This window comes from Anomalospiza imberbis, chromosome 11 (genome assembly GCF_031753505.1).
Source record: "Anomalospiza imberbis isolate Cuckoo-Finch-1a 21T00152 chromosome 11, ASM3175350v1, whole genome shotgun sequence".
Classification (NCBI taxonomy): domain Eukaryota; kingdom Metazoa; phylum Chordata; class Aves; order Passeriformes; family Viduidae; genus Anomalospiza; species Anomalospiza imberbis.
In genome coordinates, this window is record NC_089691.1 from 15,827,759 (window position 1) to 15,843,829 (window position 16,071).

Sequence of the window (16,071 nt, forward strand, 5' to 3'; positions counted from 1 at the left end):
TCAAACTAGATCCTCTGCTAAAGAAAGGCAGTTCCCTTCAAAAGGCTCAGAAGACATGGTCCAGTGACTAGATGTTCCTCAAAGATGAACACCAAGCCGCAGGTTTAGCACTTGGAAAATAATCAGTAAAAATAATTCACTTCTCCTTGTGCTCTAGGAGTATGGGTTTATGCTTTGCTCCCCACTGAGCAAATCTTGTCCGACCGAGCTCAGCAGATGAGCGTGTTCAGCACAGAGCTGATAACAAACTTGGGTTCTTCATCACCTTTGCTCTGAAGCTTCCTCTTCTGGTGTCACTGTTTCACATGATGATGCATCAAACCACCACCAGTGCCAGACAGCAGAGGTTTGGCTTAAATTATCTACAGCACTATAGGTCCAGTCAAGTCCTTTATATCATATATTTTTCATGTGTGAGCCATCAGCTACCTAAAAAATATTTCAAGGGTAAGAAGCAAGAAACAACTTAATTTTCTAATCACAGATTTGGGTCACAGGTTATGTTTTCTCTCAAAAATCTGCGTTGTCACCAGGAGGGAAAGGAGGAAGATTATCTTGCTTTGGGTAAGAGGCAAAAGTAAGAAAATATCCAACCTTACACTGTGTATTTTGACAGCATCTGCTTTATAGAACTTGTATCTCTGTTTACTATTAAAAAGCTCTTATTTGCTGAAGCATTCCCAGACCATATGTCATCAACAAATGTTACTAACCAAATACAAACAGTAATTTTCATTAGGTTTCCTCCATGGGAACAACATTAACCACAAAGAGAATAAATGTTTTAAATGACAGCAAACATACATAGCAAACCCTTGACAACACTGGTGCTTACATATTCATACACCAAAAAGCCCTGAAAAGATCTGTGCCAACAAATGGAGACCATCAAAAGTTGAGTTTTGTGCTGGTTGGAGCCTGTGGTGATGTCATTAGTTGCCATAGTGATGCTCAGCATAAGGTCATAATTCATGCCACTGAAACACCATTTGTATTCAATCTGAGTACCCGGTTTATCTGGGCAGTGTATTAAATTATTGTTCAGAAAATTATCTCTGGACAGTAGCTAGGTATTAGGATCTTCTGAGGGACTAACAGTGTAATGGTTTAATTTCCATGTTTAATCATTAAGCAGGTTATTACTGCAGGGGTTCATTGGTTGGGAAAGTGCATTGAGACCCATGGTGGACAAATGCCATGAAGTAGCCATGCTATTTTGTTCCCCTATCACAGAACCCATGCTGACACCTCAAAGCAATAAAACAACCGCAAATGCAAACAAACAAATGTTATTCTGGCCAAAAGGATAAATGCATACAGATGGATACACAAGGATGTACAAACACCACAAAAAAGGTACACAAGCAGAACAGTCCTGACAGTACTTCCTCAATCAGGGCAGTATTAATTATCTGAATCCTGCCTGAACCCCTCAGCTCAGCATTTCTTATTGGACAGTGCATCCCAAAGTCTGGAACTGATAAAGAAATGCTGCTGTGCACAGAGAATTTACTAGAATCATCGCCCTATTTACAGCATCTGTGCTGTTCCAGTGCTATCACCAGGATCTACTTTTGTCTCCAGGATTTCTATTTAGGCATCAAACTTAGGATAAGCAGCTAAACTCTTCTGGCTGCAAAGTGCTAGATGTTGAGATATGCCTCAGGTGCTAACTTGACAGATGCTGGCCCTTATTTTACCTTCTACAAGCACAATAAGGAGATCATCACTGCAGACTTTGTGTCTACAGATTCACCTAGAGGTGCCATCACAGTTACTGACCAAACAGCCTGAAGTGCTAGCATTTTATCCTGAATGGAACAAAAAATAACACATATCCAGAGGGTGTGAGCGGCCAGTAAGTAACAAAGGTCAGCTCTTGTCTCCCTTTACTTCCACAGCCTCATGGAGCATTTGAAGGATGGGCTCACCTGTCTGATTTCAGGAGCATTTGGGAGCTGTCACAGACACTGCCCTCACTCACACATGAGGGGCAGTGATGCCATTGCCAATGCAGATGCCAGGTTGCTCAGACCTAGCTGCTCTCAGCTGTCTTGGACTGCTGATCTTAAAAACCTTCAGGCTGGTGCTATTCAGCCCTTCCCAATTTATGGCCAAAATCTGTAAGACCACTTTCCTCCCACTGATGCTGTACCAAGCTCTTACCCTTTCCTGCCATAAGATCACTGCAGAAACAACTGTTGTCACCCTATGGGAAGTGCAGAGCTTTACTGATCTTTGTCTGTAGGGTTGAGGGCTTCTAAAATGCAGATACAGCAATTATAAAGTTAATTACCACATAGCTAAAAAGACAAAAAACATTAAAACACTGTGGCACTGCTAAGTTAAAATTAATGATTGAAATACTATTTAGGATATGAATAAGGCTTGAGCAAAATCCTGTAAAGAACCCTATCTTGACTGCATGTATCACATGAAACCAGGCAGGAGGGTCTCTGAATCCAGCTGACTTCAGCTGCTTTTCTTCACAATATCCCACTTATATGACCTACAATTTTCTCAGCTGTCCTTGAGAGACACTGATTTAGTAGTTTCTGTCCAACTCAAGTATCTAAGTTCCTCTAAAAGAAATGTTAGCACCTCTGGCCTTCCTAAATCTAACATATACATTTAATACCCAGGAAAATTAATTCAATTCTTTCATTCATATACTGTGCTCTCCAGCAAGTCTGCTCAACCCCTGCCTTATTTAAAATAGTCACCCTTCTTCTGTCAATGCTCTTGTAACTTGATGTAGCCAGAACACCGATGCCTGTGATTTATATAAATAATGAACAAGTGCAACTGGGTTGTATTGCTGGGCCATGAATCAGCCCTGCTAACCAGGCTAACAGGGGAGCAGCTGCAGAGCCATGTGCTTTCCACAGGGGGGACATTTAAACATCATCTATGACAGCTTCATGGGCTTCAAAATTACCAGAGGATATCTTTTATCCCTCTCCAGCTTGCACAGAATAAACATAAAAAAATCAGAAAATGAAAGTAAAAATGTGTACTAAAGGAGAGCTGTGCTGTCCCCTCAGTGGGCTCACTCCAGGTGTGCATGACACTCCCTGGCCACAGCAGTTTCCTGGGACAGATCTTCTCTGCTGGAGATGCTGCCCTTCTGCCTTGTTCCCATAAATTCACCACTTCAGTAAAAAGTCTTGCAGAATAATATTCCTACATGTTGGTCACATTTGCAGGAGTGTACAGAGCCACCTGCTCACTACAGTTTTCCCAAATCCACCAACTCAGCAGCAGTGCCTGTTTCCTCCCATGACAGGAACACGTCCTTGGGAAGGTAGGACATGGCAGGCAGCTGCTCCCATCCCTGCAGGGTCACCAAAACCAGCAGCAGCATCACCTACCCTCCTGCACAGCCAGCTGGCTGTGTACAAGGGTACAGAGGTCCAGCTGAAAGGCGTTTAATATATGTGACCATGTCTGGGACAACAGTCCTTCCCTGTTTGGGCAGCTGTCCTTCCTTTGCTGTCTTCTACTGTCAGAATGGGATCTGGTGAGGATGTAATGACTGGCCAGTCTGGCTGCCTCCCTCCCTTGTGCAGTGCTGGCAAAGAGGGTTGTGCTTTATGCACTTCTCTTCATTTACAACCCTCATCTCTTCTCTTCTGACATGTCTGTGTCCCTCCTGGTGTACTTGTAGCTAGGTCTCCAAAGTGAGCTGGCTGGTGAAGGGAAGTTCACCAAGAGGGCAGCACAGACAGTAGCCTGACAGACACTGCCTGAGCTTGGTGACTGCTTCACCTTGTGTGGTGTGATGCTTTTAATCCAGCCTTAGTTTCTCAGCTTACTGTGGTGCCCAGTCATGGTCCCTGCTGGATGTGGATCCTGCTTTGAGGATGGAGAGCTCAGATCCCACTTCATCACTGGAGACTGAAATGCTACATACAGTCTCAATTTAGTTCTCCCAGAAATCCTGTCTAACAAATGATGGTTTTATTACTTTAGCACACTCCTGCCCTCCCAGAAGAGACCTTTAAATCTTGGGCCATAAATCATGTATGCCCATGCTTGAGCACTGGGAAAAACAGAGTTAGAGCAGAAGCACACCAGGCACTGAGCTAACCTACCTTCATGCAGCTGATGGAGTAGTGCACCTTTTCCTCTAATGTAATGCTAAGCTGTCTTTCTTTTCTACATATTCCTAGAGACACAAGCGAGGAGGAAAATAAACAGGTTTAAAGTGTCTTTAACAGTTAACTACTTATGAAGAAGCACACAGGATAGATCTGTACTGTATTCTCTAATGCTTTATCTATACCAGCCATTCAAAAACATGAACTAGAGGTTGATGACCACAATTATCAGTGATCTATCTGAACTTCCCTTGCCCAAACACAGAGGCAATAGTTCATTATGATTGAGGACACCCAGACGCACTCAGGTCAACAGCAAACCCTCATGCAGGGATGGCATTAATCCCACTGGGATGAAAACACCCATTTTTTAAAATGAAAAGAGTGCTTGGGAACTTCGAGGAACACCATAAACTAGACAATGGCTGGAAGAGCTGACAGCTCCTTGTAGGGAGCAGAGCAGGTGAGGCACTGAACTGGCAGGGATGTGGCAGAACAGATGTGTCTGTCACACATGGCAGAGGCAGGTGCTCACACCTGCACTAGCTGGGTCACAAAGCCATAATAAACAGAAGCAGGGCATCCCAAAGCCTTTGAGAAATTACGTATTCTTTGCAGCTCTCGTGGGTAATGGCAATGGATAATAGGTTTTTTGTTTGTGTCTTTGGGATTTGAAAAAGCCCAAAGGCACAGAAGAATTTTGGCTTTTTTTAGGCACTCCAAGAAAGCTCACAGGCTGGGTCTCACACCTGGAGACCTGTGGGATGCACACACACAACCCTGTTACAGCAGAAGAATGCCATAAACAACTGCCAGTCTGGGGATGCTGTGCTGGGGACAGCTACAAACTAATTTGTGATTTCCTACAGTAGGACTACAAACCTCAGTTGAAAACCCACAAATTTAGGGGACTGTACTACTGTGTAAATGTGCCTCAGGCACCTGCTTTGTGCTCCTGCTATTGCAATAAGGAGAGATCTAATTAAATCACTAGAGTTAGGCCTTAATTTTCCTCATCCCTATTTAGAGGCAGCAAGCAGATGAAGTGATGCCTGACATAGAGGGCCCCTGTATTTCCACTGCTCTAAGGGTGTGCTGGAGGTGACTGCTGCATATTCACAAAAAATATTTGAAATTAAAATCTCAAAGAACACATATAGATGCATATACATTGCTCATGCAAAAGCATCCTGGGCTAGGAAATACCACTCAGGTGCTAAGAAAGGCACCTTTCCATTTTGCCTGTAGAAATGCACGGAGAATGGTTTGCATCCATAATACATCTTGATGCTCAGAGGCTGCTGAGCCTCCTCTGGGATTCTTCCCACAGTAAAACTTTGATGTGTTTACTCACCTTCAGAACTGGATAACCAAAGACATCAGACACAGATTGACAACACAGCCTATTTTTGTTTACATTTGTTTCCTCCCCTTCCTTTCAGCTGCCAGAACAGCCTTTCAGTCCCATCCCCTCGGAACAAGCTGAGCTGAAGTGGGAGTGACAGCACAAACAGATTTGATTCCTCCCAGACTTTCCCGCACAGGCTTTGCAGTGATTTAAAACGCGCTTTCACTGATGCAGCTCCTGTGCAGGTGCTGACAAATCAGCATTCCTGCAGGCACTGGCTGGCAGAGGAGGCTGTACCTGCCTTCCCTGCAGCCAGGGAACACCAGGTGAGGCCAATCTCTGCATGGAGCACTGATGTCTGCTCTGATGGGATAACCCAAGGATGCTCTGTGTGAATCCATCGTTTCCCATGGCATTCTAGTTCCTGCCGAGCATGGAACACTCCCTCAGCTAAAAGAGAACACCACTGGTAAATATTTTGCTTACAAAAAGGGCACTTCTTTTCCCAAAGACACCACTGCAGAAAGCACTATGGTGTTATTCAAAAGGTGAGCAGACGCAGTGCGTCGCTAAGACTGGGCTCCTTCTACAGCAGCTAAGGAGGTGTTCCAACCTCCAGCACTTCATGGTCTGCCCTTTTCTGTTTCCACAGCTCTGAGACACAATGTATGTGTCACACACGCAGGCACCATCTTGCTTAACATCATGCAGACAGCAGTACCAGACCATCTCTCCCTCCAGGAGCTGCAACTCCCACATCCTCAAACTGGCTACGGCAGCACTACACTGCCGGCTGAGAGAGGAATATGTCTTAGACAGCATCACATCTGTGCCCAAGTGTGCAAGGCACAGAAGGATGAGGGTAAAGCTGACAGAGACTGCAGCAAAGCAAAGCCTGCAAAGGTCTGCTCTTGATCTGCTTGTGGCTCCCACACAATCCCCATGGATCCTATTCCAGTGCCAGCACAGGGCACTGCAGCCAAGAGGAGCTGCTGAGGCCGACAGCACAGCTTTAGGAACCCAAAAAGGGATGATCTTTGCTATGCAGAAAATACAGCTTGATTTGTGTTTCCTGAGAATGACTGATACACTGGGGAAGTGTCATGAGGAAGGAAGAAGGGATGGGAGGTGGATTTAAAATCACATAATAGCTATTTATGGCCACGAGATGGCATTCCTGCCCCAGAGATGTCCCTCCACCATGCCTGCACCCAGCCCAGCACCACACACCCCTCCCGGACCACTGCAACCCAGGCTGCACTCTGCTGCAGAAATCCCTCAGCTGGTTTGGATGCAAAATTGTGGCAGTGCTATTCACCACAATCTTTTGGGTATTAACAGGGAAAATTAAAAAAAAAAAAAAAAGAAAAAAAAGTTGCATGATTACTTTCCATGATTTGAATGATGACTGCTTTTCAAATGCCCTGTGCTCTTGTTCAATACTATCACAATTAGGGGAGAAAAACTCAGCAGGGGGAAATGGAAGTCAAAGCCCAGCACTGTTTTACTGGGAGGTCTGAACTGAAAGAAAAATTGCTTTTACAAGGGCTGCCTACTGTGGGTACTCCATCACTGTATCTGCTTTGGATACAGCATGAGTTTACAGCTTCATTCACTAAATGCCTGTGTGCATTTACTGTCTGTGGCTGTGACCACTTCTTGAATAGGATGACTTGAATGCCACACACACACTAATCAAAGTTTCCTTTGGCCAAAGATGCTCCACTGACCCAGCCACGGAGCTGCTCACTTCACAGAATGACCAAATATGATTATCACTTCTATCAGATCTTGTCACCCTGGAAGAAAATACAACTGCAGAGGACTGCCATTGGTTAAGGCCTGGTCATGATTTTGGACTTAATAAGGCCATACCCTGCTAGATTTACATAAACTTGGTATCTCACAAACATAGACCATGGAAAAGGAGACAGAAATCCTCTGCCTGAAAATACAGGTTACTGGTTTGTGCCAACATAGTCTAGACCCTCCTTTATAAAACTTAGTAGAGAGCAGTGAAATATTTTCTTAATGCCAACAGCAGCAAACAACACAAGGTACTAAGAGAGACCAATCTGATTTTTATTTATGCCTCAACATATGTTATACTCTTATAGGGGCTTCCCTGACTCCCCTTTTTATAGTGGAATGGCACCCTTCCAAAATCAGCTAAAAGGAGGAACAAGAAGTGTGAGACCATCTCTTGTTGTGCCACCACTCCCATTTTTGCTGTCTTATATTTTCTAAGCCAGGATCCAGGACAGGAAGCTCAAATCCAGCCAGACACCTAGGTTTGCCATGCCCAACTTCTGACCACAAGAAACAAAGTTCACACTAGCATCTCCTGGGTCAGTGGGGATGAGAGGACAATTTCAGCAGGTGATGCCCACCCAGCCACCTGCAAGCTCCTCTCTCCATGAGCAGTCTTCTCCACGTAGTGACAACAGTACCTTGCTCCCTTTAAGTGCTTTTACACTTAGTTCTGTGGTTTCTTGGGAGATGCAGTACATTTGCAAAGCCAGTACACTCTACCTTCATTTCACAGAAAGGACACCTAAAATGTTGAAAAATCACTACAAGGTTGGTCTTCTCATTTCACCATTCCAGAGCTTTGTCCAGACAGGAGCAGGCACACTACCAATTCTTTAAAATGTGTCCTCTATCTCCCTACTCTGCTTTGCAGGAATAGCAGCACCCCTCATTAAATAATAACATGCACTACTTGTACACAGCACTTAATAAATAATCCAACAACTGGGCCCTTTCACATGCCTCATCCCCTGCCTTTCCCTTGGCAAATGATGTGCTGGACTTACACTAAGGCATGGATGGCTTATGGCTTATTTTTTTTTTAGAACACCAACTATGAGCAATAAACACCATGACTGAATGTACCCCAGACCTTGCATTCTGCAGTCCTCCTTGTAATTAAGCACTATTTCAGATCACGGAGTCTCAGTCTCATTTCAACGTCCTTTTGGTTTTTCCTATCCCCATGTTAAGGCTGCAAGCATAGGAGTGATGAAGCAGACGGGTGTCGATGAAAATCGCCTTGGGCATCATCACACCTTCTGGAATACTTAAATTTGAATGTATGTGCTATCACAGGAATACATAATTCCCAAGTGCATAGGAACACTCAAGAAATTAGACAGCTGGCGAGAAAAGCAAGACATTCATCTGTGAAAGAGAAGGTGCATGAGCTCAACCCTTACTAGACACCAGAGAATCCATGTGAAAGCAATGCTATGTGTGCTCTAAAAGTCAGGGAAAGCACCGTCAGCGCTTGCACTTACTTGATACTGGAAGAAACCAAGTACAAGGGGTAGGTGTAAAGAAACAAGCCTTCATTATTCTTCAACAGAGCTTCTAGCGTGGTACAGGGGAACAGGGACTGAACACGAGACCTTTGGGAACAGGGCCCCTCCTGGGATCACCATCCACAGCCCCAGCAGAGTATTCCATGGCTGTCCAGAAGTAGTGTGGCTGTCTGGGTAACACTCAGGGTAAGGGAATCCCTACAGGATCTTCCCTTTATTCTGGAGAAAAACTCAGCTGCTTAATCTAAAGTAGAATTTTTGTCCCACAGTGGCTGAGCTGGGTAAGAACCAATCCTGCAGAACAGCTATGAGAGAGCACCAGAAAAGGTTCTGAATTCCTAATTAAAAAGGGCAGTAAATCACTTGCACAAAGACTTCCCATAATAGATCACATACTTGCACTCGGGTAATAACTTTTTATTGCAGTTTTTGCTGTGCTTAATGACTTGTCCACAGACTCCACTTTCAGAAATGGGAACATCACAGCATAAATCTCAGGAGCATTATGGAAATACTGTCATACAAAGGGGGACTTGAAGAGCAGGTGAAACCAAGCTAACAGCAGAACCCTTCAGGTGCAAAGTCATGCACAGCCTCATCAGAAAACTGGCTCCTAGGCATGCTAAATAGCTGTAAATGAAGAAAACTTGTGTCAGGGATTTGGACCCCACTTTCTACCCTCCAGCCTTAGACACAGGGACTGAAAGTAACTGCCCTGAAGTTCCTGTCCATGTTATTTTCACCTCTTAGCCCAGCAGCATTGTGGGCTCAGGGCATCTGCACCATGCTCACAGAGACCAAAGCTGAAGACCTCTCCTGGAAGACATTTCCCCAACAGCTGCCTTGGGGCAGGGCAGACTGACCCTCTGCTCAGAGCCTCACCTCAGGAACAAGGACTGTAGCTCACAAACAATGGTGTCTGATGTTTGCTGTACCCAGTCACCTGCTTTAACACATTCCTATGGCTCCCAGAGATTTCCTAAGGAGAAAGAGCTGCAAACATCTGCACAGCTGTGAAATGAAGTAATGTGACTGGAAAAGCAACCCAATCAGTGTGGGTAATTAAGACAGCTTATATTTAATGCTGAAGCCAATTAGAAGAGTGAGGAGGAGGAAAAAAAAAGCAAGAAAAAGCAGCTATTTCCTAAAGTTTCCTTTTGCTTTGTTTTTTACCCAGCATCATGAATTTTGCTTACACAGGGCTTAGCTAAGCATGCAAACCTAAGCATGAATGTTTATATAAAATTGTGTAGCCACACAGGACCTGTGCCTGAGCTTTGCCATGTCTGGAAGAGACCTACCAGGCCTGGCAACAACAGCTACACTGAGGGATGCACACCAAGAATTAAACTCTACTCTCACTCACATCAAAATAAACCCCTTTAGTTTAGCAGAGTCAAATTAGTTATAGAGAATATGGAATATTTGAAATTTATGCATTCCAGAAGGACTTTTCTCATTTTACCACAGGGGAGTGTTCACAGCATCTCCCAGCAAACTGTGGCAGCAAAACACGGACTGCAACAGAGCACTCCTATCACAGCCCTCTCTGTGCAAAGCCACTGGGCATCACTTCAAACTCCATGGCCTGAGGCAGGGGATTCCTGAATGAAAAGACCAGATTTTCCCCTTGTGCAGACAGAGAAAGCATCCCTGCTTGCCAGCCTCCTTTCCCAGAGGGCTTCTCCTCTTGCTGCTCAGTGCCCATCTCCCAGAAGGAGAAGGTGACGAAACAGCACTGAAGAAGGATGCTGTGCAGGTCCTGTCCCTCTTCATGGTCAGGCAGAGGGCTCTGATGGATGTGGCACACTAATTTGAAACACAAACTCTGGCTGAGTGATAAGCTTGGAGGTTTGGTGCAGGGATCTGAACAAGGGCAGCCTGTCACAGCAGAAAGCAGCAGCAGAGCTGTCAGAGCACCTTGAAACAAATCAGGGAGCAGCATCAGAGCCAGCACAAAGATAAAACCAGACACCCCTGTCTCCTAGGGAGGTGGCTAAGGGAAAGGAGATGGGAGAGGTTTAGAAGTTTACCAAAGACATTACTTTATCAAGGGTGAATTTCTGGAAAGGGCACAAGGCTCAAGCCCTTGGTCATGACAAATATAAGACGTGGCATGGAGTCAGATGAGAGCCATTGAGTGTCCTTTGTCCAGCACTGCCCTACAGCACACGCTGAAGAAAAGTACATGGAAAAAAATCCCAAGCAATGAAAAGTGGTCTTTCCTCCTTCAGAAAACAACAAGCTCCATCCTCACCTCTCATTCTCTGAGCTACTGCACAACCCTTGCATTAGGACTGGAGAGACTGTTCTGCAAGGGGGACAGATAACCTCAAAATGAAAACACTTCCAGAGGAGCAGCCCACACTCCTGCCCCTTCCTGGCATGCCAAATGCACAGGTTGGCAAGATTCTTTTTCCAGCAGTATTTACTGCTTTTACCCCAAATGGTTCAGCTCAGTTCAATGCAGGGACACACAATTTTCACTACTGTGATAGAGAAGAGAATGAGACTTTTCTGGGTGCCAAAATAACTCCAGAACCTATAGCATTTATTCACAAGGCACATAGGTCCTTGCTGTTGTTTGGGTCTCTTTTCTTTTATTCTGCTCACATCAGAGAAAGGTGATGTAAGATGCTGATCATGAGCACTGCCACAAGCACAGGTCACTGTTTAAATAGATCCAGCAGTTTCTTTGGAGACTTTAGGACAGGGGGGTTGTGGCTGGATCTTTTGTGCTATTCCCAAACCCCTTGACAACCCTGTTCCCAGCTGCACAAACAGCAGCACTACTAACAGCTCCTGGAAGGGCATTTTGGAGACATGCAGAGGACAGACCACAGGCCAGTACACAGGGAAGTGGGGAGAGATATAAACCCCACAAACATCTGCAAGAATAGTTCCAGCACGAAAAGCAGTAAAATCCTTCTCACACTGGGATTTGAGATATCTTTTAGAGGCATCTGCATGTTAGGGCATAATACACAAAAGCTTTTTCTTACACAACTTATTAAAAGCACTACTAATAAAACACTGCAAGCCTGATCTGAAATGAACCTTGCTATTTCAGGTCTGGCTTTCTCTAGAACTGGGCCATCCCTAGCATCTGTGCTGGGGCAGATAATCATCACATGAAGAGATTTGGCTTAAAATGTCAGGAATCCAACATGAAGCCTGAGAAGAAGTAAAAGGGCAGTAATTCCTATTGTCCCCAAACCCACACTCCTTGCACACAACTCATCTGATGGCTGGGTACATGTGGCTGCTAAGCCTGCTGCTACCTTGCCTCTCTAAAGATCTGCAAATGGGATGCAAGCTCCAAAGTCACTAAGATGCTTTCTTCTCAAAAACTCCCCATTTTGCACCAGAAGGATGAAAGAAGAATATTGCACGGACCTAGACCAGTGCTTTTGGAAATCCTTCCCTGGCTGGTGAACTGCCATTTGTCATTAGAGATGTGGAAGCTAGGCTGGAACCCCTGGCATGGCACTGAGCTGGACAGCAGCCACCATCACCAGTGTGCTGTGACTTGGGTGCTCTAGCTCAGGGCTGGCATTTCAAGGACACATAAGAATATAGTGAACAACTCCACGAGTTAGGTAAAAATATGTCCTACAAGGTTGAGTGGCCCCTAACATTCTCCACCCCAGGACACAGGGCTGTCATAGAAAAGTGAAGTCTTCCAGTGAATCTTAATGTTCAAATGTAATTTTTCTCCCCTGATCCTTATGAGAAATTTAGTCTTCTGTAGCCTGTAGAGCCTCCAGACAATGGCAAAGCTGAATTTCAAACAGTTTCAAGGCTGACAGTTTAAAAATGCTTCCTGTTTCCAGACCTGCATTCACTGCATATTCTGAGCACAGGTGCTTAACCCACATTTTTGAGTCTCTGAAACTTCTGGGATGTACAGAGGTAACTTGTTTCAGTGTTTACAGTTTCATAGTGCTGAGGTTCAAAATCCCCAGGTGTTCTTCACCCCCAGGCCAGGCAGCATCCCCTACCAAAGCACAAAAATCCTGAGATGCTGGGCAGTGAGCAGTCCCTCATGCTTTCACTGAGCTGCTTCCTTTCTGTAGGGGTGGTTTGCTTATTACAAAAAGCACAGAAGCAAGCACAGTGTGAATGACCTCAGTGAGACTGATGTCAGCATCTAAACTAACACCTCCAAAGGCTGTTTTGTGTGGCCATAAATCCTTTGTTTCTAAGGCAGCGCTGTTCAAAAATGCACCAAAATCTTCTCTGAGCTGCTTCTACCACTGCCCTCATCACCAGAGTACCTGAGGGCCTTCAAGTCTTGTATTAAGCAAGATGACAAACATGTCACATCTGATTCATTCCCTCTTTCCTTCTCAAGAGAACTTAGGTACAGTAAATTGCTTTCACTGAGCTTTGGTTTCCTGTATCTCTGCTGCTGTGCCTGGGAGGGGAAGCAAGATGAAAGAAACACCTCTAATGCAGAGAGGAAAGAAGGACAAGCTTTTTGTGATGGCCTCTGGTTTCTGTGAAGGTTATTCTAGAGCCTCAGCTTGGGTGGTCTTTGGTTCTGGAAAGAAAAGGTCTTAGGACCCTATAGGAATACAACTGTCAAACCTACTCCCCTCCTAAGCCATTTCCACAGGTATTAGCCCAAGTGCTGGAGCAATCCAGAAGAACTGAAGCCTGGCTCACACCTCTACAGGAAGCCAGTGCAGAGAGAGGATGAGTGTGATGGATTTGCATGACTTTTATCACACCAGAGCACTCAGTGTTGGCTGCATTTTCTTGAGGGCTGATGGCTTCATGCCCAGGCACTGTACATTTAATTATAATAAATAAAGACCCACTCAATTAAAGAGTTCACTCCTGCAGGTCTTATTTTCAAAGAAATTCTCATAGAAATAGTCCTACATCTTGCAGTAAGAAGACCTGTGTGTGGAAGGGCAGATCCTGTAAGCAAAGGTGGGATGAACAGACCAATCAAAACAAGTACCTGTAACCCAGGAGAAGTGTGCTTTTTCAGTATGAGTAGTAGCAATTTCCCCTAAATAGAGCCCAACTTTCTCCATGAAGCAGTAAGAATACCTAAAATAGTGACAATTTTAAGTTTGCATGGAAATTTTGCTCTAAGCTCAGCTCTCTTCCTTCCTTCTCTAAAGCAGATTTCAAAGCATTTTGAAAAGTCAGCCAGGCTGCAGCACTTTCCCTGATTGGGAATATTGTTTTTGAACCACTTCCTGCAGATTCCTGCTGCTCTGGTGCAGCACAGGGCATGAAGCACCAGCAATTTCTGTGCCTCTGTGAGAGGACAGTGACAAAAGGAAGGCAGCCCGTCCTGGTCCTGCCTGCATCCACTGCTCCTGGGCTGCCTGCAGTGCTTGTGCACTGCCATGTCCTGCAGCCAGGTGGTTCTGGATTTCCTTCCATGAGCTTGGGAAGTTCCTGGCAAAACACCTCTGAGGACTGGCCACGGGGAATGGGATATGAGCACAATAGCACTGCTCCCTACTCCTGGAGGAGGCTTCATACCACCTTAGCAATTCTCCACTGTCAGGAAGTGCATTGAGAATTTGATTTAAGTGTGAAATCTCTGCAGTCATCTGGAGAAACACTGCCTCGAATCCAGAGTGTTTCAAGTTAACTAATCCCACAAATTGGAAAGGAAATAACCCATTCATCATTTTCTCCTTCCAAATAAAAAAGGCCAATCTCTACTGGTAGGCACTTAACAACATCCAGATAAGACAAAAGAAAGCCAAGTATGGGGTCAAAAGTGAGGATTTGGGGACGACGTCAAAGAGGACAGAACAAGACTCTGCCCTTGAATGGGACTGGGCCAGAGAGGTCTCAGATAAAGCTTTAACTGAGTAATCTGAAGCTTTTCCCAGATCCCCTCTTCCACCTCTGGCTGCCAGACTGTGTCCCTGCCAGCTGTTCTCTTTCTCGTAGGACTGCCAAAACCCTGACAGTGAGGACAAGATGATGTACCTATACCTGATGGCACCAGTTCAGATGGACACTCAGGCAAGTACTTATCTAAGCACATGCTTAACTCCATCCCTATTTAGTAAAGCACTTATGCATAGGCACAAGTTTATCTCTCTGTGGCTACACGAGACATAAGCCTCTCATTAACACTTCATTCCCCTTGGTCAGGGCTTATGTGCCATTTTTAGCTGCAGGACAACACTCTGCATGTGTGGAAGGCCATGTTTCTCCTTTGCCTCTGAGAGTCCCCTCTGCCCTCACCATGCAGGAGCCAGAGCTATCTGCAGTGACTCAGCAGTGCAGAGACAGGGCAGAGGAGAGCGTGGTGGGGAGATCAAAGAGCAAAGCAAGGCTTACGTTGGCTTTGAGGCTTCAGCCTGGTCTGTCTGCAGCTTCTCCCCACCTTCAACTTCCATGGTGCAGTACACGATGCGGTTGGGGGCCAGAGACTTCAGCCCCTGCACCTCCATGATGACAACCTGCAGGCAGAGAAGGAGAAATTAAGAGGAGCAGCCTCCTTCAGACCCTGCTGTGGCTGCTGAACCCATGGGGTCAGCCAGTGCTGGGGTCCTTCACGTGCTGCTGGATGTTCACAGGGGCAGGAGGCAGGGATGGTGGCACTGCCCAGGCTGAGTGGGGACTGTGGCAGCCAGCCAGGTCTGTATGGAGACCGGGATTCCCTCTGACTGCACACGGGCTCACTGAAACCCTTGGGTGTCCAGGGCTGTACCAAGCTTCAGGAGATGGGCTTCAGAGACATGGTCCTCATCTAGAAATGCCTTAATATGTGAAATCCAGGGAAAAAAAAATTACACAACTACTCATCTTGTGCCAAAAGCATATTTTCCATATTAATCATAGAATGGTTTGGGGTTGACATTTGAAGATCATCTGGTCCAATCCCCATGCTGAGGCCTGGACATCTTTCAGTAGATCAGGTTGCTCAGAGCCCCATCCAACCTGATCTTCAAAAATTCCAAGTATGAAACACCTATATCCCAGCTGTTCCCTGTCCCAGTTGTTCCCTGTTCCTACCACCCTCATCAAAACCATTTTCTTTCTTATGCTCAATCTAGATCTACCCTTTTCCAGTTTAAAATGCTGTCCCCTGTCCACTCTACAGCTCTGGTAAAAAAAAAAAAAAACCCAAAAAAACTTCCTTCATCTTGCTTATAGAAAATCTTTCTAATTAAGAAATCACCACCTAAGTTTCTTGCAGGTAATTAATTTTTTTCTTTTTTTTTAAAGGTGATTAATCCCATTAACCACACACCTTAAACATTTCTACAAGAATCACTGTGGGAGTTTCTGTTCATGTTCTATTACAGCTATTTATGTA

The 16,071-nt window shown here is 45.2% G+C and overlaps 1 protein-coding gene and 2 long non-coding RNA genes across 26 annotated transcripts in view; 1 reads left to right on the plus strand and 2 right to left on the minus strand.

The window, feature by feature from the left end:
* CADPS (calcium dependent secretion activator) overlaps window positions 1–16,071 on the minus strand; it is a 207,016-nt gene that overhangs the window by 113,453 nt on the left and 77,492 nt on the right. For all 24 annotated transcript variants that reach the window (XM_068202133.1, XM_068202137.1, XM_068202141.1 and 21 more), the window contains exon 6: window positions 15,090–15,211. In XM_068202133.1, the coding sequence (XP_068058234.1) occupies window positions 15,090–15,211 (122 nt within the window). The remainder of the gene's footprint in view (window positions 1–15,089; window positions 15,212–16,071) is intronic.
* LOC137480390 (uncharacterized) lies at window positions 1,698–4,525 on the minus strand. Its single transcript, XR_011002871.1, has 3 exons — window positions 4,405–4,525; window positions 4,095–4,168; window positions 1,698–1,811 (listed from the first exon to the last, which is right to left on the minus strand). It is a non-coding gene; the product is annotated as an uncharacterized lncRNA (long non-coding RNA).
* Window positions 4,663–6,519, plus strand: LOC137480391 (uncharacterized). Its single transcript, XR_011002872.1, has 3 exons — window positions 4,663–4,727; window positions 5,543–5,996; window positions 6,101–6,519. It is a non-coding gene; the product is annotated as an uncharacterized lncRNA (long non-coding RNA).